General features: G+C 47.0%; 1 protein-coding gene across 2 annotated transcripts in view; it reads right to left on the bottom strand.

Moving 5' to 3' along the window:
- Window positions 1-23,797, bottom strand: part of tmx4 (thioredoxin-related transmembrane protein 4) — a 59,358-nt gene that overhangs the window by 29,905 nt on the left and 5,656 nt on the right. For both annotated transcript variants that reach the window (XM_043696582.2, XM_043696583.2), the window contains exons 2-4: window positions 16,627-16,742; window positions 1,652-1,697; window positions 332-460 (exon numbers count right to left, since the gene is read on the bottom strand). In XM_043696582.2, coding sequence (XP_043552517.2) covers window positions 332-460; window positions 1,652-1,697; window positions 16,627-16,742 — 291 coding nt within the window. The remainder of the gene's footprint in view (window positions 1-331; window positions 461-1,651; window positions 1,698-16,626; window positions 16,743-23,797) is intronic.

Raw genomic sequence — 23,797 nt, forward strand, 5'->3', positions numbered from 1 at the left:
AGCACAGGGTCTTGGGTCAACAATTCATCTCAATGTCAGCACCTCTGACGGTGCCGCATTCCCCCAATAGCGCAGTACCTGCTCTACGAGCTAAACAGACTGTCGAGGTCTCACGTCCAACTCCAGTCTGGACTAAGCCAGCAAAGCATCAGGGCTCACTCCCCGATCGGCCTGATTTGTGTGGAGTGGAGGAAGTGCAACCCATAACAAGCAGGGCTTGAACGTACGTTTCTCTGGAAATAATGCGGCACATCTGACTCAGTGGCGTTACCACCAAGTGGGCTGCCAGTGTCAAGTATTTATTTCTGCGAGCAAGAAATGAAGTCATTACACAACAGAAGACGGAGATTTCCACCCGCTAATCGACTCAACAGCCTCCCACTTCTTCTCCTTAATGAAACTCCGGAAATCCTCCAGCATCCTTGCTCCGTGATATTTCCGAAAGACGCCTTCTTTGGCACTGACAAGAGGGAAACAACGACAAAGGGTGGGTTTGAAATATGAAGCTCGGTCCATTGAAAAAAGAAACAGTCAAGCAATTTCCAGTCATGCAGAAAACCATAACTAAAGTGCGGGCAGGGGGCTCAAAGTGCAGCAGCTGATTGTGTACAAATGAGCAAAACGATAAATAATGGAGAGTTCGCATCATGAATGTTCACACTGCGTTCACCAATCCTGCCTTCCCTGTGGTCAGGAAAGCTGCTGATCCATGAACTCTACCTCACCCCTGGGAACGTGGAGCAACCACCACGAGAGGATTCGGCCATTTTATCCCCAGGAACAGGGAGCATTGGTATGTCAACAGAACTGGCTCACCCTCTACAGTCTATGACAACTGTCACAAATGTCTGCCTTGACAGGAGGGGAAAACACTGATGGCTTCAGCCAGATCTGTTGCAAATCACTTCAGACCAATGGGTCTTTTATGTAATCTCAAGAGATTCTGGCTGGGCCCAGCATTTGATGCCCATCTTCTCCTTGCTCTTGAGAAGGTTTGGAATGAGCTGCCTTCTTGAACCGCTGGTGTCCACCTGCTGTGGGTTGACCCACAATGCCCTCAGGGAGGGAATTCCAGGATTTTGACCCAGCGACATTGAAGGAGCGGCAATATATTTCCAACTCAGGAATGTGAGGGGCTTGGAGGGGAACTTGTAGGTGGTGGCGTTTGCAAGTACCTGCCACCCTTATCTTTCCAGATGGAAGTGGTTGTGGATTTGGAAGATGCTAAGTAAAGTGGTCACTTATTCTCTCAGGTAAAACGGACGCATGCAGGGAATGGGAGTAGGGAGAGGAGGCATTGATGTCAGAGGAGTGCCCAATAACAAGAACCTTGCTTCAGATATATTTAAAATCAAACAATACAGAAGATTTTCATAACACTCCTCTGGAGCAGGTGGGACTTGAACCTGGACATCCTGGCTCAGGAGGTGGGGACACTACCACTGTACCACAAGGGTCCCTATGAATTTTACTGCACTCTTACACAATAAGCACGAGGCCACCGAGCTGAAAGGACGAGTCGGTTTAAGAATACGGGGATCAAGGGAAACTATCGGAGCGCCTGGAAAAGCGGATAACAGCGTAAATTCTACTCGAGTCAATGAACGTTCCAGCCCCACGCAAGGACAAGAAAGGCAATCACTGTACTCACTGGTAAATGGTTGGCAAAGTGGTGACAAAGAAGCGGCCGCTCAAACCTGATTTGAAGGAAAAAGAAAAATTAGACGGTCACTGTATTTCGGTTTCACCCCCTAACAACTATCGAGGTCAGAGAAGACAATACCGGGATTCCTTTATGACTGCACTTTCCGTCCTGTGGAGCCTTCTATGAGTCATGAGGTGGGTGCTTATAGGTTCAAGTGACGTGACTGGTGCCTGAACACATACACGACAAGCGCGATGGCAAGGGGTTGGTCAATTCAGTCCCAGTCCTTGTCCACAGCACCTGCATGCTGTGTCTCCAATGCAATGGTCCCTTATAGAGGTTTATAAAACCATGAGGGGCATGGATAGAATAAACAGACAAGGTCTTTTCCCTGGGGTGGAGGAGTCCAGAACCAGAGGGCATAGGTTTAGGGTGAGAGGGGAATAAAAGTGACCTCTGGGGCAACTTTTTCCACACAGAGTGTGGTACGTGTATGGAATGAGCTGCCAGAGGAAGTGGTAAAGGCTGGTTTAATTGCAACATTTACAAGGCATCTTTGATGAGTAGGAAGGGCTTAGAGGGATATGGACCAAGTGCTGGCAAATGGGACTAGATTAATTTAGGATATCTGGTCAGCATGGACAAATTGAACCAAAGGGTCTGTTTCTGTGCTCTAAGTCTCTGCAACTCTTGAGTCAAGATACATTTACAAAAATAAATACAATGGCGTTGTAAGTGAAGATACAGGAATACAATTACGTGTGGCAGTGCTGCAGTTAGAGTCGCACCTCAAGGATGGTCATGTCACAGGACCAATTCCCATGAAATCTTCCCGCTTCAGGGTCAGAAAACATTCAACCGATGATGTCCACAACACTAGGTGGCGCAACTGTACACAGACTCAGCAGGAACTCCAGCCACTAAATAAAAACCAAAAGAAAATGTGGACGCTGGAAGCTGGAAAAGCTCAGCAGGTCCGGCAGCATCGGTGGAGAGAAATCAGACTTAATGTTTCGTGTCCGCTGTTCTGAGGGAGGCTCACTCTGCTTTCTCTCTCCACAGACCCTGCCGGACCCGCTGTTTTTGTGTGTATCCCTGGGCACACTCGCATACCCAACTGCAGTAGCTGCAACTTTGACTGAACCCTTGAAGTGACTGCTCTGAAGCGACTGGTGGCCGCTAATCCCAAACTGAGCCGCTTTCTTCAAAGAATCACACGCTTTGAGTGTCTTTTTGGCCGGGGGGGGAGGGGGGGGGGGGGGGTGGTGTGCAGAGTTAGCATGTTGGCATCAACAACTGAACAGGCCAATAGCCTACTCTACAGCCAGAGTCTCAAGTCAAAGCACTGTTGTTAACAGCATGGAATCAAACAGCACAGAAACAGACCCTTCGGTCCAACTCATCCATGCCGACCCAGAGATCTGAACCTAATCTAGTTCCACTTGCTAGCACTTGGCCCATATCACTCTAAACCCTTCCTATTCATACACCCATCTTTTAAGTGTTATGATGTGGAGCTGCTGGTGTTGGACTGGGGTGGACAATGTTAAAAATCACACAACACCAGGTTATAGTCTAACAGGTTTAATTGGAAGCACTAGCTTTTGGAGCGCCGCTCCTTCATCAGGTGGTTGTGGAGGACACAATTGTTAGACACAGAATTGCACACAATTTTGCTATAAATTCTGTGTCTTACAATTGTGTCCTCCACAACCACCTGATGAAGGAGCGGCGCTCCAAGAACTATGCTTCCAAATAAACCTGTTGGACTATAACCTGGTGCTGTGCGATCTTTCACTTTTAAATGTTGTAATTGTACCAGCCTCCACCACATCCTCTGGCAGCTCATTCCATACCCGTACCACACTCTGTGTGAAAAAAGTCACCCATTAGGTCCCTTTTAAACCTTTCCCCTCTCACCCTAAACCGATACCATCTAGTTTTGGACTCCCCTAGTCTGGGGAAAAGACCTTAGCTATTTACCCTTTCTGCTGCATGCTTCCTCCTACAAATCAACATTTCATTTTCTGAACAGCGTCTGTATCCACAAGCATTAAAAGAAAGCTTCTCGAAAATGCAGAGTCCGATTCAAACCCAAGTTTAAAAGATGTTAGTGTTTCCGCCTCTCTCTCTCTCTCTCTTCAAAAGGGCTGATTAGTAAGTTTAGGATCTTCAGCATCAAACCTACAGATGGCTTTCCCAACTTCTCGCAGAGCAGGAAACCACTGGGTACTCCATCCCCCACAATGAGGATTGCCTGGCCTCTCATTAAGGAGCTCTGAGGTCAAAACATTAACATGAAACAAAGCAGATGAGCTCACTTCCGGGAATGTGGGCATCACTGGCTGGCCCAGCTGTTACTCCCCTGTCCCTGGTGAGCTGCTCCAGTCCACGTGGTTCAGGAACACTCAGATCGAGAGGGAGGGTCAAGATCCTATCAGTGCAGGATGTGGCCCGATAGGTGTCTGACAAACGTCCAGTTTGTGTCACACCCCCCAGAGCCAGGCTTCCTGAAAACAGATCACTCCCACCAGCTACTGGATGTGATGAATCCTAACACTGGGAGAAACATTATTAACGTCTCATTTTTCCCCATGGGTTAAGACTGTCATGGGCAAGGTCAGCATTCATTGTCCAGCCCTAATCGCAGAGTGCCCTGTGAGGGTAACTTCCAGGGGGCAACTCAAAAGCCAACCACATGGTTCTGGAGTCACGTGTAGGCCAGACCAGGTAAAGATGGCATGATTCCCTTCCCTATAAAGGACATCAGTGAAAAGGGCCTGGGCTTTCTACAACAATCATATCTGACCGTTGTCATGGTCACCATTAAGGAGGTCAAGCTTTTAGTTACAGAGTCTATTCGTTTTCACCTCAGTTTCAGTTTCTCCTTTCTCCAGAAGGAGAAAGAAACAAATAATTTGTGAGATACACCAGGAGACTAAACCTCACTCTCATCAACTTGTTCAAACAAAGGAACAGGTTCGAACCTGCTCCACCACTTAAGGAGATAAATATCGCCTTTATTATGGGCAGCTCAGTGGTTAGCACTGCTGCCTCACAGGGCCAGGGACACGGGTTCGATTCCAGCCTCGGGCAACTGTCTGTGTGGAGCTTTCACATTCTCCCCAGCGTCTGCGTGGATTTCCTCCGGGAGCTCCGGTTTCCTCCCACAGTCCAGAGATGTGCAGGTTAGGGTGGATTGGCCATGCTAAATTGCCCATGCTAAATAAGCCGTGGGAAACGCAGGCTTACAGAGATGGGGTGGGTCTGGGTGAGACGCTCTTCAGCGTATTGGTCAATGGGCTGAATGGGGGATTCGGTAGACTATTAAATATAGTCTTTAGGGGTAAAGGTTATGGGGAGAAAACAGGGAACAGCTGGATGACCATGCAGCAGGAACGGCTGAATGGCCTGCTCCTATCTCTATGTTTCTTTGTCCAACAGAATCATAGCTGATCAAACACTTCAATACCTTCTGCCCACATTACTTCCACAACTCCCTTGGTGTACTGCAGAATGGAGCTCCAGTATATTGGTTGGATGTTCTGTTGGTCTTTCCCTCCAGGTCCGGATTGTTTGCCCAATGTCATTACCACCACAGCACCACAATGTGCTTCCCACAAACCGCTACTGTATTTTAACAACAGGGAGTACGGCTCATTAAGGACGTTCTCAGCTGTGAAGCTGCTGGAGGGCACAATGAAACGCAACATAAATCCATGTTCTTTGCAGAACAGTTCCCTTGCACAAAGGCCTTCTAATTGTTGAGCCCGATCTGAACACAGAAACATCACCGTCCCCAGAATTTCCAATACAGCCTTGCCTAATTAAGCCAATATCACAAACAAGAGCAATTTGATCCTCAGTTTATATTTTGTACCAATTTATTTGAGATAAATCATAGGACATGTCCCAATAGTCTAAATGACATCAATACACTTTGAAAGATTTCTCTGGATTGTTACAGTCCGCTTACTTCATTATTTCACTAGCAAATAAAGTTTTTTTTTTTTACAAGTGTTTACAAATGCAGTCTGATTAATATATTTTACTAAACAGGAGTTCCAGATTACAAAAACTGCATTTTCATAGCGTCTATTATGACCGCCTGCTTCAGAGCAAATTAAAATTCAAGCATCTGTGGAGTTGTGACCACAGTGGTAATGCAAGAAGTGCACACAACAAGCCCTCATGAGCAACCATGAGGTAAGCGTCATAGAGGTCGACAGCACGGGAACAGGCCCTTCGGTCCTACTTGCCCATGCCACCCTGTGCTAACCACGTGACAATGACCAGCTCAGTTGGTTGGACGGCTGGTTTGCGACGCAGAGTGCTGCTTACAGTGTGGGTTCGATTCTCACACCGGACCCTGACCAAGTGTTGCAGACCGGCACATTCCAAGGACCAGGACTACGTGCTGCAAGACACACTGAAGCTTGGGACAGCAGCCACCAATACGCAGTGGGGAAAGACCACTGTCTGAGGTCTTCCTGCTGAAGTTAAATAGAGGCCTGTTCAGTTATCAGACCCTCCTGATGCCTCAAATATATGTAAATATAATCTTGTTGAAGAAAGAAATGCCTTGGGTTTGTTTCCTTCATATACTACTCTACAGAACCGAACTGTTTCAGTAACAGTGTATGTGTAAGTATATTTATGAATAAAATATATTTTTGAAATACAAAACGCTGAGTTAACCATGGAGCACTCTCCTTCTCCACCTCTCCCCCTCGCCTGAGACATGGCGACCCTCAGGTTAAACTCTCCACCAGTCGGGGACATTTTTCACTTGAGCATGGGAGGTTGGGAGGTGACCTTTGTTGGGGAGATTTCACTGCGGTGTTTAATGTAGGGCTAGGGAGGGTGACACTTCCAGCCCTGAAATGGTTAACAACAGCCAAGCGAGCTGCTGCAGGCGATTGCATGACTGCTGGAGCTTGTAAGGGATATGCATAATGTTAATTAAATCTTGGAGCCTGTAAATACCAGCCAGTATCAATTGCCCCATCGAAACTCGGGATTAATAAAGAAATTGATCGGAATCTGTAACTGTTAGACAAGTGTGAATTGCTCTATCGGAACCTGTAACTAGTGAGTGTGAATGGCTCTATTTAAGTCTAAAGTTGATAAGTGTAATTGACAATTTAGTTAAACTAAAACTATTGAAAATGGCTAGCCTGTCAGACGCATAGTAATTCCTTGAAACAATGAACTATTGAATACGGGATCGGAACCGCTCCCGGGGATGGCTGAGCCATTGTCAAGCACAGCAGGAGCTGGACAGGCACTTCGATGCGGCCAATAGGAGGACGGATCCCCAACGCGCGCAGATGAATGGACCAATGGGGAAGGCGAACTGACCGGGGACTCCAGGCAGCGCAAAGTATAATTGTGTCAACTTTGAACGGGAAGGGAGAACGCCTTCTCCAACGAATGCATGCCTGTAGATTCGTTGTATCAGTTAAGATTCTGTGAATAAACTGCTGTCGGCGTCTAATCATAGTTGCCAGTGTGAGTCTCTCCTTCCGAAAGAACACGCAAAGACGGGACCCCGCGGGTCCGTCTTAACACCTTATTGAAGTTTATTAAATAATTAGGGGTACAGATAGAGTTAATGGTAATTGTCTTTTCCCCAGGATGGGGGATTTCAAGACTCGGGGGAACATTTTTAAGGTGAAAGGAGAGAGATTTTAAAAAGACACAAGGGGTAAATTTTTTTTAAAACACAAATGGTGGCTCATGTATGGAATAAGCTTCCTGAGGAAGTCAGCAACTTTTGTAGCTCAGATTGAGGTTCTGGATGTAAGTTTGCTTGCTGAGCTGGAAGGTTCATTTTCAGACATTTCGTCATCATACTAGATAATGTCAACAGTGAGCCTCCGGTCAAGCGCTGGTGTTATGTCCTGCTTTCTATTTAGGTGTTTAGGTTTCCTTGGGTTCGTGATGTCATTTCCTGTTCTTTTACTCAGCGGGTGGTAGATGGGGTCCAAATCGATGGGTTTGTTGATAGTGTTCCAGTTGGAATGAGGAAGGACACCACTTCGACTGGGACAACACATCCATCCTAGGACAAGCCAAACAAAAGACACGCACAAGAATTCCTAGAAGCAAGGCATTCCAACCGGAACTCGATCAATAAACACATCGATTTGGATCCCAGAAAAACAACAGGAAGTGGCATCACCAACACAGGAAATGACATCACTAATCCAAAGAAAGTTGAACACATAAATAGAAAGCGGGACGTGACACCAGCGCTTCACCGGAGGCTCACTGATGAGGTTTTCTGATATGGTGACGAAGCGTCTGAAAACAAACCTTCCAGCTCAGTGAGCAAACCTACATCCAGACTGAGGAAGGGATGGATGTGGGTACAATTACAATGTTTAAAAAGATATTTGGATAGGTACATGAATACGAAAGATTTGGAGGGACATGGGCCAGATGCAGGCAAGTGGGACTAGTACAGTTTGGGAGTGTGTTTAGCATGGGCTGGTTGGGCTGAAGGGTCTGGCTCCATGCTGCATGACTTGTGCTCCTCTGGGACTATAGCAACGTTACCTTTTCAATAACCAGCCAGCCTGTTTTGGTGATGGTGAAATAATCATTGGTTGAGATTCTGGGGATAAATCCCCCTCTCCCAACCTTACCTCTTGTTCGAAACAGTGCTAAGGGATTCTTTACATCAACTGGAGAGCGTACAGGCCCTCCGTTCTCTAACCTGAAAGACTGCCCCTTCTATACAGCAGTGCTCCCTGACTTGCAATGTACCACCTCGGTTTTTATACTCGAGTGCCTGGAGTGACACTTCAAGCAGGATAGTTTTCTGCAAATTCATTTCTTAAATTAACCCAATTGACACAAACATGTTCCATCAACTGAAGTGCACATATTAAGATTTCCTCTTTTTCTACAGAACATTCTCAAGACTGATTAGACTAATTTGCTCATCCAGATTCTAAGAGACGCTGTATGGTGCAGATTACAGCAAAGTTATTCCTTCTGCAACGTACAAGGTTTTGCAACGATTAGCAAGCCCGGATACTTTCCGATTCAAGTTGTGATTTTATCAAGTTGGTTCTTGTCAGCGGGACTGTCATTCTGAAGGTCTCAGAGTCATACAGCACGGAAACAGACCCTTCGGTCCATGCAGACCCTAATCCCAAACTAAACTAGTCCCACCTGCCTGTTCCTGGCCGATATCTCTCTAAACCTTTCCTATACATGTATCCATCCTAATGTCTTTTAAATGCTGTAACCGTACCCATGTCCACCACTTCCTCTGGTAGTTCATTCCACACACGAAAAGATGTGCCCCTCATGTCCTTTTTAAATCGCTCTTCTCCGACCTTAAAAATGTCTCTCCTGTCACCCCCCCTAGTCTTGAACTCTCCCATCCGAGGGAAAAGACAACTACCATAAACTCTATCCATATCCCTCATTAATTTATAAACCTCTAAGATCACCCCTCAACCTCCTACACTCCAGTGAAAAGAGTTCCAGCATTTCTTTATAACTCAAACATTCCATTCCTGGCAACATCCTGGTAAATCTCTTCTGAACCCTCTCCAGTTTAATAATTTCCTTCCTATAAACGGGTGACCAGAATTGGCTCTGACAGTCGCATGCACTGTGTTTGAAAGGGATGGAATCAAACTGCAAGTACACACATTGCAAACAATGAAAGATTTCAAAAGGTAAGTGGTTGGTTTGCCATTTTGGTCAGACAAATAAGACAATTTATCATGCAAAATGGAGAGAAACGTGAAAATACTTCGGTGTTGAGGGATCAGGCTGTCCCTCAAAGTTACAGCAGGTGAAAAGGAGGAATTATATTGCTAAAGGAATGGAATATAAAAGTAGGAAGTGCGCCTGCAACTGTACAAGGCAACGAGGAGATGGTACCTACAATAGAGACAGAATTCTACAGCATGGAGACAGACCCTTTGGCCCAAACTGGTCCATGCTGACCAAAATGTCTGTCCACACTAAACCCATTTCCCTGCACTTGGCCCATATCCTTCTAATCCTTTCCAACACATATCTTTCCAAATGCCTTTTAAACGTTGTTAATGTACCAGCCTCAAACACTTCCACTTGCAGCTCATTCCATATGTGTGCCACCCTCTGTGTAAAAAATGTTGCCCCTCAGGTTCCCTTTTATTTTTTCCCCTCTAACCTTAAACCGATGCCCTCTAGTCCTCAATTCCCCAACCCTGGAAAAAAGACAGAGCATATTCACCCTATCCATGCCTCTCAATTTTATACACTCCTATAAGATCCCCCTTCAGTCTCCTACGCTCTAAAAGAAAAACGTCCTAGCTTGTCCAACCTCTCCTTATAACTCAGACCAAATCTGGGGATGATTTCCCTGAGCGTCAGAGGCTGAGGGGTGACCTGATAGAGGTTTATAAAATCATGAGGGGCATGGATAGGGTAAATAGACAAAGTCTTTTCCCTGGGGTGGGGGAGTCCAGAACTAGAGGGCATAGGTTTAGGGTGAGGGGGGAAAGGTATAAAAGAGACCTAAGGGGCAACTTTTTCACAGAGGGTGGTACGTGTATGGAATGAGCTGCCAGAGGAAGTGGTGGAGGCTGGTACAATGACAACATTTGAAAGGCATCTGGATGGGTTTATGAATAGGAAGGGTTTAGAGGAATATGGGCCGGGTGGGACGAGATTGGGTTGGGATATCTGGTCGGCATGGACAGGTTGGACCGAAGGGTCTGTTTCCATGCTGTATATCTCTATGATTAGATTATATTCCCCACAGTGTGGAAACAGGCCCTTCAGCCCAACAAGTCCACACTGACCCTCCGAAGAGTAACCCACACAGACTCATTCCCCTCTGACTAATGCACCTAACACTATGGAAGATTTGGCATGGCCAATTCACCTGCCCTGCACATCTTTGGACTGTGGGAGGAACCTGGAGGAAATACATGCTGCCACGGGGAGAATATGCAAACTCCACACCCGAGGCTAGAATTGGATCTGGGACTCTGGTACTGTGAGGCAGCAGTGCTAACCAGCACAGATGTGAGGCTTACTGACCCATGGTTCCCAGGCTTTCCTTTGTAGCCCTATCTGAATAATGGCACAATCTTCACTACCCTCCAATCTTCCAGTATCTCACCCGTGGTCAAAGATGATGCAAAAATATCAGCCAGGGCTCCCACAATTTCTTCTCTGACCTCTTGCAGCGTTCTTGGATATATCTGATCAGGACCAGGAGGTTTATCCACCTTCATACATTCTAATACATCGACTGTGATATGGACTGTCCCCAAGGTCACACCACTAACCTCCCCTAGTTCTCAAATCTTCATGTTTGTCTCCACGATAAAGAGAGAAATATTCATCGAGAACATAGCCCATATCCTGCAGTTCTACACACACACACACACACACACACACACGTGTCCAGTTTGATCCTTGAGGGGCCCTATTCTTTCTCTCTAGTATATTTTTCTTTAAATATACTTTAAAAACCTCCTTGGATTCACCCTAATCTTCTCAACCAAGGCTATCTCGTGCCCCATTTTCGCCCTCCTGATTTCCTTCCGTAAACTCCTATATTCCCTGTATACCTCCAGGGGATTCCCGTGATCCCAGCTGCCTGTACCTGAGCCAAACCTCCTCCTTTTTTCTGGTCAAAGCCTCAATGTCTCTTGTCATCCAGGGTTCCGTATTCCAGTCAACCTTGCCCTTCACCCTCACAGGAATATATAGACCTTGAACTCTAGCTATCTCACTTCTAAAGGCCTCCCACTTGCCGGAGGTCCCTTTGCCTGCAAACAAACTACTCCAATCAATTCCTGCAAGCTCCTGTCTAATTCCAGCCTTGCCCCAATTTAGAACTTGAAGCTGTGGACCAGTTTTGTCCCTCTCCATAACTATTTTAAAATTAATAGAACTATGGTCACTGGTCCCAAAGTGCTCCCTGTCACCTCCCTCACCTGTCCTGCCCTATTTCCCAAGACTGGGTCGAGTTTTGCTCCTTCCTGAGTAGGACCCTCTATATGCTGCTTGAGGAAACTTTCCTGAACGCACTTAACAAATTCCACTCTGTCTGAGCCCTTAACGCTATGGCAGTCCCAGTCTATTTTAGGAAAATTTAAATCCCCTGCTATGACAACCCAATTGCTTCTGCAAGTCTCCCCAGTCTCCTTACATATTTGTTCCTCTAATTCCCATTCACTATTTGGGGGCCTGTAGTACAATCTCAATGTCACCGTCCCCTTCTTATTTCTCAGCTCCACCCACAAAGCCTCACTGGATGATCCTTCATCTCTGATTACTGCTGTGATACTCGCGTTAATCAGAAATGTAACTCCCCCTCCCCTCCTTCCTCCACCTCTGTCCTGCCTAAAGCACCTGTACCTGGCACATGAAGCTGCCAGTCCTGTCCCTCCCTTAGCCATGTTTCTGTAATCCCAGTCCCATGTACCTATCCACGCTCTCAGTTCATCGCCCTTACCTGTCAGCCCTCTTGTATTGAGGTCGATGCAATTTAATCCAACAGGCTCCCTGCCGTGTTCCAGCCTGACCCATCTCTTTAACTTAGTATTTCTGATGACTATATCTCCTTCCAGCCTCACACTTGCCTCCCTGCTGTTGAGGATCCCTACGCGCTGCCAATCTTGTTTAAACCCTCCCTTGCAGCACGAGCAAACCTTGCTGCCAATTCTGGTCTCCTTAATTGAGGAAGAGTTTAACTGCATCCAAGGCAGCTCAGAGAAGACTCAACTAGATTAATTCCAGAGGTGAAAGGCTTGTCAAATGAGGAGAGATTGAGCAGATCGGAGATATTCTCAGTCATGTTTAGAAGAATGAGAGGAGATCTAACTGAGCTACATGAGATGCTGAAGGGGATTAACAGAGGAACCTTGATTATTCAGCATTTGATTATCTGAATTTCGGATTATCCAGCAAGATTGAAAGATCCCGATGCTCGGCAAAACTATGTTATCCGGCATTCAATTAACCTATCAAAATTCTCCCCGCCAGTGTCCTTTGGATATTGGAGTTTCCTCTGTAGATGGAGACAGGATGTTTCCCCTTGTGAGGCAACCTAGAATGACAGGTCCTAGGTTTCAGATAAGGGGGTGGCAGATTTAAAGCACAGATGAGGAGGAATTACTTCTCTCACAACGGGTCATGAATCTGTGGAAGAGTGTAGTGAATAAACTGGAGGAGGAGATAGGCAGAAGTTTAATGAGTAAAGGGAATCAGATGGGAAAGGGAGGGAGGAGCTGGGGGGTGTGGGACAGTGCATCGCAAGGGATAGCCACTGCCCTATGCCAGCTTCCTCAATCGGGCACAAGTGCCTTTTGGAAGAAGGAATCCACTCTCCCCACTTCTGCTCACAGCCAGTCCACAGGGGTCTGGTTGCTTGTGGACATCCTTTGGTGAAGACCGGTCCAGCTGCTGTTGGGTTAATATTGACCATGGTGGCATTAATTGTCCATTTAGGACCTTCATTGGCAACTGACAGGATGCCCTCCATTTTGACAGAAGCAGGATGGTGATGGATTCATTCTCAAAGCACCCTTCCACCTCCAAACGTACCACACTACAGCGCAGACGATATTAAATGCTTTATGGAGTGCCCTCTGTAGCTTAGACGTGAGCACTTCCCAAACTTGGGTACACCTCTGAATAAAAATCAAATACTAAACTGCAGTGTTAAGCAATGTACTTTTCAGCTTTGAACATTGTCTTCCTCTACACGCGGTACCAAGGAACAGCGATTGACATGGGAGCTAGGAGGAGGAGTAGGCCTCTCCAACCAGCTACCCCATACAGTCTGATCACAGCAATCTCACCTCAGCCTCAAGTCCACTTTCCTGCCCATTCCCCAGAACCCGTTACTAATTAAATAAGGAGCTGGTTAGCTCAATTGGCTGCACAGCTGATTTGTTGTACAGAGTGATGTCCACAGTGGGAGTTCAATTCCCACCACCAGCTGAAGTGACCATGAAGGACTTTCCTTCTCAAGCTCTCCCGTCACGGAGGTGCGGATATCCTCAGTTTAAACCACCCCAAGATGTCGCTCTCCAATGAGAGTGCAGGACTATGGGCTGTTAAGACAATGGTGACATTACCTTTGCTAATTAAAAATCTGGCTCTCTCTACCTTAAATTTATCCACAGCACTCAGGGGTAGTGAACTCCACAGATTGATGACCCTCTGAGGAAGGTGGCATCAGGGAGAGATCATCCCCTTTCAATTACCACCCACAATCCAGTTGCCCCTCCCTCATTCCCATACAAACCTCCTCCCCACCCCAGAACCCTCCCTATATTACTTACATGCAGGGCCTTAACAGATCAAAGTTTAAGGTGAGGAGGCAGGAGAATGGGGTTGAGAAATATACCAGCCATGAACAAGTGGTGAAGCTGACTCAATGGGCCGAGCGACCTAATTCTGCTCCTGTATCTTAAGGGAATCCAGTGGGTGTCATTCCCACAGCAGCCACTGCTGGGTGGGGGTGTTGAGCAGAGAGTTGCCTTGCTCTGGTTGGTCAGTAGCTCTCAGTGGGTAGGTTTCTGACCCGGATCCCTGGAGAAAGTCCACAACGTCGCCTGCTATGGAGGGCAAGGCCTATGAGGAAAGGCTGAGGGACTTGAGGCTGTTTTCATTAGAGAGAAGGAAGTTAAGAGGTGACTTAATTGAGACATACAAGATAATCAGAGGGTTAGACTGGGTGGACAGTGAGAGCCTTTTTCCCCGAATGGTGAAGGCTAACACGAGGGGACATAGCTTTAAACTGAGGGATGATAGACATAAGACAGATGTCAGAGGTAGTTCCTTTACTCTGAGAGTATTAGGGGCGTGGAGCGGCCTGCCTGCAACAGTAGTAGACTCACCAACTTTAAGGGCATTTAAATGGTCATTGGATGAGCACATGGATGAAAACAGAATAGTGTAGGTTAGATGGGCTTCAGATTAGTTTCACAGGTCGGCACAACATCGAGGGCCGAAGGGCCTGTACTGCGCTGTAATGTTCTATTGGCCACAAAATACCCCAAAAGAGGGCAACATCATTAGACAAGGAGTCCAACATCTCTATAAATTCCACGCCACCCTCCCAATCACCTCCAGGAGGCGTGAGCATGTTAAAATCAATCAGTACAGCCACAGACACGTTTGCAGCTCAGTCCCATCCGCTCTTCGCCCCATTTGAACACAAACACTTCAGGACACAAACATTTCGCTAACAAAAATCAGAAACTGCTAGAGAAACTCAGCAGCTCTGGCGGCATCTGTGGAGAGAGAAAGCAGCCCTGAAGGGTCACCGGACACAAATTGTTACCGCTTGTTTTTCCTCTCTCCCCAGGTGCTGCCGGACCTGCTGAGTTTCTCCAGCAATTTCCGTTTCTATTTCAGATCTCCAGCGTCCACAGTTCCCGAAAACTGCTCCCTCCTGCCCCCTGCCCCCCCCCCCCTGCGCCCCCCCCCCACCACAGGCCCTGCTTGACAATTGGTGCTATGTCACTGCAGGAGTTGGTTGTGAGTGGACAGAGGGTCGGAGTGGTCCAAACGCAAGGCACCCAGCCAATTACCAGCCTCAGCTTTCAGGCCACAGAACTCCTCCTACTATACAACATCCATCGACAGATAAAGAGCACATGTTGGTGGGTCAAGAACCTCAGAGCTGGGGCCCTTCTTAGAACAGTGAGGGGGTGCCCTGACCTAGAGAATAAACCTTGCTATCCACCTAGACAACTCACGCCTTATCATTGAATCACAGAATCCCTGCTGTGTGGAAAAAAGGCCATCCGGCCCATCAAGTCTGCACCGACCATCCAAAGTGCATCCCGCACAGAGCTACCCCACTACCTTATCCCTGTATTTCCCATGACTCATGCAGCTAGCCTGCCCATCCCTGCACACTCTGGGCAATTTAGCTTGGCCAATCTATCTAACCAGACACTGCGGACAATTTCCTACAGCCAATCCAACCTGCACATCTGTGGACTGTGGGAGGAAACAGGAGTACCTGACGGAACCTCACTCAGACACAGGGAGAAACTCTACACAGACAATCACCCGAGGCTGGGATCGAACCAGAGTCCCTCGCGCAGTGAACCACTGAGCCACCATGCTGCCCCGGTCAGGGTAGTGTAGAGATAGGCCAAGAGTTGCTCTGTAGTCAGTGTTGGAAGATGGACCATGGATTAGCCTTTGTAGAAACTGTTTTATTCCTCAACAAGGTGTGGTTTATTACATAACTATGGTCAGGTAACATGAACCCTTAGGCACATTAACTATTACTAAGTAGGAATGTTCGCAATAGAGTAGGTCATAGAACCCGTAAAGGGACGATGGGCTGAATATCCTCCTACACTGTACCAGGTCCGCCCGACCTCAGCTGGAGAATTGTGTACAATTGTGTCCGCCATATTATGGTGGTGGTGATGGAGGAGTGAGTGAGTGAGTGAGAGTGAAGAAAGACAGAGAGAGACAGAGAGAGACAGAGATTCCCCACTTGTAAAGAGGAACGCAGAACTAGAGGCATGGACTTGATATGATGCGTAAAAGCAGCGATGGTGAAGCGAGAGAAACAGTCTAACCCTGCGAGTTGTTGGAGATGTGGAATGCATCACCTGGAAACATGGTGGGGATAGGTTTCGACTGAGGAATCCGAGGGGGCATTGGATGGTTATTCAGATAGAAATGGTGTACGGGAAGTGGGTAATGGCACTCGTTGGAGGAGCTGGTGCAGACACAATGGGCTGAACGGCCTCACAATCCCGTCAAACTGCCTGTTAGCATGGTCTCCATCTCATGGCTGGTATTTGGACCCACGGCTGATGCACTAGAGGGTCCTCCCCACAGCCACCACTGCGGTCTGTCTCAGAGGCTGCCGGCCCGCGTGCTCGACCTACGACCCCTCTACAATGCAAGGATTCACAAACCACACCCAGAGAGAGTAAGCCACACGTGTTTGATAAAGAGGCTAACCCTCCACATACCTGGCTCCCGAGTGACATCTATCTTTCCAACATGGATGCCGAGCTCCCTGCCAGACTTCCCGAGATCCTCCCAGTCTGCCTGGATTTGCTTACACGCTGGGCACCATGGGGCATGACTGTGGGAGGGAATGACAAAAAGAAACCAAATCAAAGCATAATGTTCAAACGTGGAGTTTTACTTAAACCAGCGATTGATTCACACCTGCCTTTTGTTTTGTAAAACCAAAGAGCTGGCAACAGGGGTAGGCCATTCAGCCCCTCTGATTTTTATAACAAATGAAGAAGCATTAAATTCAAAAGATGTGCAGATTAGGTGAAATGGCCATGGTAAATTGCCTATAGTGTCCAGGGATGTCTAGATTAGGTGCTCGAGTCAGGGGTAAATATAGGACAATAGAGTAGAGGAATGGGTCTCGGTGGGTTTCTCTTCAAAGGGTTGGTGTAGACTTGTTGGGCCGAAGGGCCGGTTTCCACATTGTAGGGGCTCTTTGATTTGGTGAGCTTATTTTATTCAAGAAGTTTGTGGTAACTGAATTCAACTCGCACTCAGTGAGGTTTGACCTTAGGCCTTCCCATCATGAAGCTGGGCTCCTGCATTGCTGATCCAGTAACATTACAACCACCACGTCCCCTCATGGCACAATCATTCCTTTTAGGTCTCACTACAGGCTCTTGAGTCACGCGGAGGGGCAAGGACACTGTCTAAATCCAAACTCAAAGAGAGAGTCTCAGTAGCTGATCCAAATCCCAGCCCCGCTCACCGAGGACATTTGCCTGAACCAGCCGCTTGGTTCATCCATTCGCGGGATCTTGGTGTCACCGTCTCAGCCAGCATTTGTTGACCGTCCCTAACTACCCTCGAGAAGCAGTTAATAGTCAACTATGGTGTGCAGGTTTGGACGCACATGGAGGTCAGACCAGTGCTTTATTTAAAAAGGGGATTAGTGAACACTTTAACAAGATGGAAGATAGAATCCTCGTAGTGTGGATACAGGCCCAACAAGTCCACACCGACCCTCAGAAGAGTATCCCACCCAGACCCATTCTCCGACCCTATTACTCTACATTTACTCCTATCTAATGCACCTAATCTACACATCCCTGAACACTATGGGACAATTTAGCATGGTCAATCTGCGGCCTAACCTGCGCATCTTTGGAATGTGGGAAGAAACCACAGTACCCAGAGGAAACTCAAGCAGACACTGGGAGAATGTGCAAACTCCACAGACTGTCGCCCGAGACTGGAATCGAACCCGGGTCCCTGGTGTTGTGAGGCAGCAGTGCTAACCATTGAGCCACCGTGCTGCCCTTTGTTTTTAGAAACAAGGCTCACAGAGCATGGAAACAGAGCCTTCGGTCTAACTCCTCCACACTAAACAACTTTCCCAAACCAAACTAGTCCCGTTTGACAGCATTTGGCCCATACCCTTCCAAACCCTTCCTATTCATATACCCATCCAGATGCCTTTTAAATACTGCATTTGTACCAGCCTCCACCACTTCCTCTGGCAGCTCATTGCATACACATTCTCTGGCTTGCTAGCCCGGTGTTATTACCTTAGTGTCATAGGGAATTACAGCACGGAAACCTTCGGTTCAACGTGTCCATGCTGACCAGATATTCCAACCCAATCTAGTCCCTCCTGTCAGCACCCACCCCATAACCCTCTAAACCCTTCCTATTCATATACCCATCCAGATACCTTTTAAAATATTGTAATTGTACCAGCCTCTACCACTTCCTCTGGCAGCGCATTGCATACCCGTACCACCCTCTGCATGAAGAAGTTGCCCCTTCGGTCTCTTTTATATCTTTCCCCTCTCACCCTAAACCTATGCCGTCTAGTTCTGGACTCCCCCACCCTAGGGAAGAGACTTTGTCTATTTACCCTAACCATGCCCCTCATGATTTTATAAACCTCTATAAGGTCACCACTCACACTCCAACACTCCAGGGAAAACAGCCCCAGCCTGTTTAGCCTGTCCCTATAGCTCAAATCCTCCAACCCTGGCAACATCCTTATAAATCTTTACTGGACACTTTCAAGTTTCACAACATCTTTCCAAAAGGAAGGAGACTAGAATTGCATGCAATATTCCAACAGTGGCCTAATCAATGTCCTGTACAGCCGCAACATGACCTCCCAACTCCTGTACTCAATACTCTGACCAATAAAGGAAAGCATACCAAACACCTTCTTCAGTATCCTATTTACCTGCGACTCCACTTTCAAGGAACTATGAACCTGCACTTCAAGGTCTCTTTGTTCAGCAACACTCCCTAGGGCCTTACCATTAAGAGTATTAGTCCTGCTAATATTTGCTTTCCCAAAATGCAGCACCTCACATTTATCTAAATTAAACTCCATCTGCCACTCCTCAGCCCGTTGGCCCATCTGGTCCAGATCCTGTTGTAATCTGAGATAACCTTCTTCACTGTCCACTACACCTCCAATTTTGGAGTCATCTGCAAACCTAGTAGCTATACCTCCTATGTTCACATCCAAATCATTTATGTAAATGACAAAGTGTAGAGGACCCAGCACCGATCCTTGTGGCACTCCACTGGTCACAGGCCTCCAGTCTGAAAAACAACCCTCCACCACCACCCTCTGTCTTCTACCTTCTGTATCCAAATGGCTAGCTCTCCCTGTATTCCATGTGATCTAACCTTGCTAACCAGTCTCTCATGAGGAACCTTATCGAAAGCCTTACTGAAGTCCATATAGACCTTGTCCCATTAAACAGCACCTCACCTTTGACGATGCACATCACAGCACTTCAATTCATAAATCAGCTCACAGCTAAAACAATACAGTACTGACTGAAAACAAGAGGTGGACCATTCTCATGCAACGACGGTGCAGCACGGACCGTTCTCATTCACCACTGCGGCCATACAAGTGGATGTCAAGTTTTCGGAGTCAAAATATGAAAATAGCTCAGTTTAAAAATAAACCCATTGTTTATTGCTGCTAACGTTGATGAGTCTGCTTTGTAACCTGTAAAGGGTGGACTGCAGGCAGTATAAAATCTTTCAGCCGCACTGCAGAAAGAAGCTCACTGGGAATAATATGCTAATCGTTAAGGGGGTCAACAACTAGGGAGAGCTCTCAGCTCAGAGGGATACTGGCGAGATCACAAAAGTGAAGTCTCAAGGCTGGGTTCTGCATCTTTCATTACCACCCCCACCTCTGAGCTTAAAAACATTTAACGACACGGTGGCTCAGTGGTTAGCACTGCTGCCTCACAGCACCAGGGACCCGGGTTCGATTCCAGCCTCAGGGGGGGTGTCATGGCTGTGTGTGCAGTTTGAACACCCCGTGTGCGCGTGGGTTTCCTCCAGGTGTTCTGGTTTTCTGCTGCTGTCCACAGGTGACTGGCAGGGGGAGCTGCAGATAAAGGGGGTGGTGGGGGCAGGATGGTGAAGTGGGGATAGGTGAAGACAGGTAGAGGGTACGACCTGGTTGGTCAATGGGAGGAACGAATCTGGTTGATGACAGGGAGCAGTGGAAGGGAGAGTGAGGGGCTGGGAAGAGAGTCAGGGGATGGGGAGGGGGAGGTTATTTGAAATTGGGGAACTCAATGTTGAATCCTCCGGGCTGTAGGCTGCACAGGTGGAAGGTAAGGGCTTGTTCCTCCAATAGGCGTTGTGGTTTGTTTTGGCAATGGAGGAGGCCGAGGGTGGTCATGTCGGAAAGGGAGTAGTGTGCAGATTAAGTAGATTGGCCAAAGCTAAATTGACCATAATGTTCAGGGATGTGTAGGCTTGGTGCATTAGTTAGGGACAATATAGGATAATACGGTAGTGGAATGGGTCTGGGTGGGATGCTATTTGGAAGGTCGGTGTGGACTTGTTGGGCCAAATAGCCTGTTTCCACACTGTAAGGATTCCATGAAAACTTAGACTATCTTACCCAAAGATGTGCAAATCAGGTGAATTGGCCACGCTAAATTGCCCGTAGTGTTAGGTGCATCAGTCAGGGGAGAAATGGGTCTGGGTGGGTTACTCTTCGGAGGATCGGTGTGGACTGGTTGGGCCGAAGGGCCTGTTTCCACACTGTAGGGAATCTAATCTAATCTTATCTCCTGTCTTGTCTTCTGCCCATAATGCTGCATAATGAACAAAGCCTGCTACCAAAGCTAAAAATCACACAACACCAGGTTATAGTCCAACAGGTTTAATTGGAAGCACTAGCTTTCGGAGCACTGCTCCTTCATCAGGTGGTAGTGGAGTACTTCCAATTTTAAACTAGTGCTTCCAATTAAACCTGTTGGACTACAACCTGGTGTTGTGTGATTTTTAACTTTGTACACCCCAGTCCAACACTGGCATCTCCAAATCATGCTACCAAAGCTTTCAAATCACTTAGCCTTATTTTCCATAGTTAACTGCTAAACCACATCACAACCTTCAAAAGGAATGGATGCAATAAGGTTATATTTTCAGAGCAAGCAAAATATTGTTCTGAAATGACAGTGTTAATTTAGCTTTTTTTAACATTTTAGAAAAAAATAGGTGCTTTTTAAAAAAATGCACATACTTGTTATGTTTTCGAAAAGGTAAACACAAAGTAAGGTTCTGTATTGTCAAGCACCAATCTTAAATAAACGCTGTGGGGGTGGAGTCACACTTGAGTTAAATATACTGCACCCACTCCATTATCCGGTTCGAGCAGATCTCTGAAAGATAACCCGTTTCTACTCTTGAGTTTTCTACACACGCAAACACAGGAATAAATTATCCATTAAAGTGATGATATTTTCCCACAAGTACAATTCAGCCACAATAATGCAACTTGAAAATGAAGCCACTCCAAATTCCCCACATTGGTGAAACAAGAGGGGGACCTCTTCCTTGGCGTACTGCAGCAGACATTTCATTAACGTGTCCCCAAAAGCTGAGGCACGGATAAACAGAATGACAAACTCTACAACAGGGCCACACTTTTCGCAACCATGAGCAACTCTGACTTTTAGTCTGACTCTTACTCTGACTGGATAAACTCTGGGACAACTAGCAGGAGCCGCAACCTCCTGTCACTTTCAGGAATTAAATAGACTGTCTGTGGGTTGGTTGGGGTGGGGGGGGGTGAAATCGAATACCTCAGTTAATTATTGTCACATACTCAAACAAAGAAGTAAAATTCACCCACATTTGCTCTCGAACACTTAGTCATGGAGATGTACAGCACAGAAACAGACCCTTCAGTCCAACTCGTCCATGCCGACCAGATATCCTAAATTAATCTAGGCCCACTTGCCAACACCCGGCCCATATCCTTCCAAACCCCTCCTATTCATAAACCCATCCCGATGACTTTTAAATGTTGTCATTGCCCCAGCCTCCACCACATCCTCTGGCAGCTCACGTACCATTCTCTGCGTGAAAACGTTGCTCTTTAGGTCTCTTTTATATCTTTCCCCTCTCACCCTAAACCTATGCCCTCTAGTTCTGGACTTCCTCACCCCAGGGAAGAGACTTTGTCTATTTACCCTATCCATGCTCCTCATGATTTTATAGATCTCTATTAGGTCACCCCTCAGCCTCGGATGCTCCAGGGAAAACAGCCCCAGCCTATTCAACCTCTCCCTATAGCTCAAATCTTCCAACCCTGCCGACCAGATATCCTAACCTAATTCAGTCCCATTTGCTTGCACTTGGCCCATATCCCTCTAAAACCTTCCTATTCATGTACCCATCCAGATGCCTTTTCAAAGCTGTGATTGCACCAGCCTCCACCAATTCCTCTAGCAGAGTAGAGAGTGTGGTGCTGGAAAAACACAGCTGATCGGGCAGCATCCAAGGAGCAGAATAGACGTTTCGAGCTCATTCCATACATGCACCACCCTCTGTGAAAAAGTTGCCCCTTAGGTCCCTTTTATATCTTTCCCCACTCACCCTAACCAGCCCTGATTTTCCTCTTCACCATCACATGGCTGAATAAAAACATTTGTGAAGAGCTGAACACACTGTACCACCTCATTTGTGGCTCGGTTTTAAGCCCAAAGTGTAAATGAATACATTCAGGCTTTTTCCAACTCATGTAAGTGTTGTATCCTTCCTTGATTCTCACTGGACTACCAAGTAGTAGTCCTCGACCACACCATGCCAGACCAAGTAGATCCTCATCAAGAAACAGGACAGTGGCAACAAATCTCTCAGACTGATCTTACATCTTGATGAGCGGTGGGGAGGACCCATCAGACAAAACACAAACCATTTCAGCAGAAAACAGTTGCAAAATGAAACGGCAAAAATTTCAGCAATTTCCCAACTCTTTGATAAAATCATATGTCACTTCAGTCGCTGATCTCTTTCATCGAGTCCTACAGCACAGAGACAGACCCTTTGGTCCAAACTGATCCATGCCGACCAAAATGTCCATCTACGCTGAGCCCATCTGCCTGCACTTGGCCCACATCCTTCTAAACCTTTCTTATCCATGTATTTGCCCAAATGCCTTTTAAATGTTGTTAACCCACTTCTAATGGCAGCTCATTCGATTTGTGTACCACCCTCTGTATAAAACAGTTACCCCTCACGTTCCCTTTCATTCTTCCCCCTCTAACCTTAAACTGATGGCCTCTAGTCCTCGATTTCCCCAACCCTGGGAAAACGACCGAGTGCGTTCACTCTATCCATGCCTCTCATGACCTTATACACTTCTGTCAGAGCCTCCCTCAGTCATACAGACATACAGCATGGAAACAGATCCTTCGGTCCAACCCGTCCATGCCGACCAGGTATCCCACCCAATCTAGTCCCACCTACCAGCACCCGGCCCATATTCCTCCAAACCTTTCCTATTCATATACCCATCCAAATGCCTTTTAAATGTTGCAATTGTACCAGCCTCCACCACATCCTCTGGCAGCTCATTCCATACACGTACCACCCTCTGTGTGAAAAAGTTGCCCCGTAGGTCTCTTTTATATCTTTCCCCTCTCACCCTAAACCTATGCCCTCTAGTTCTGGACTCCCCGACCCCAGGGAAAAGACTTTGCCTATTTACCCTATCCATGCCCCTCATAATTTTGTAAACCTCTATAAGGTCACCCCTCAGCCTCCGACGCTTCAGGGAAAACAGCTCCAGCCTATTCAGCCTCTCCCTATAGCTCAAACCCTCCAATCCTGGCAACATCCTTGAAAATCTTTTATGAACTC

The sequence above is a fragment of the Chiloscyllium plagiosum genome, unplaced genomic scaffold (genome assembly GCF_037043375.1).
Source record: "Chiloscyllium plagiosum isolate Xiang-an unplaced genomic scaffold, Cpla_swu_hap1 HiC_scaffold_10, whole genome shotgun sequence".
NCBI classification, from domain to species: domain Eukaryota; kingdom Metazoa; phylum Chordata; class Chondrichthyes; order Orectolobiformes; family Hemiscylliidae; genus Chiloscyllium; species Chiloscyllium plagiosum.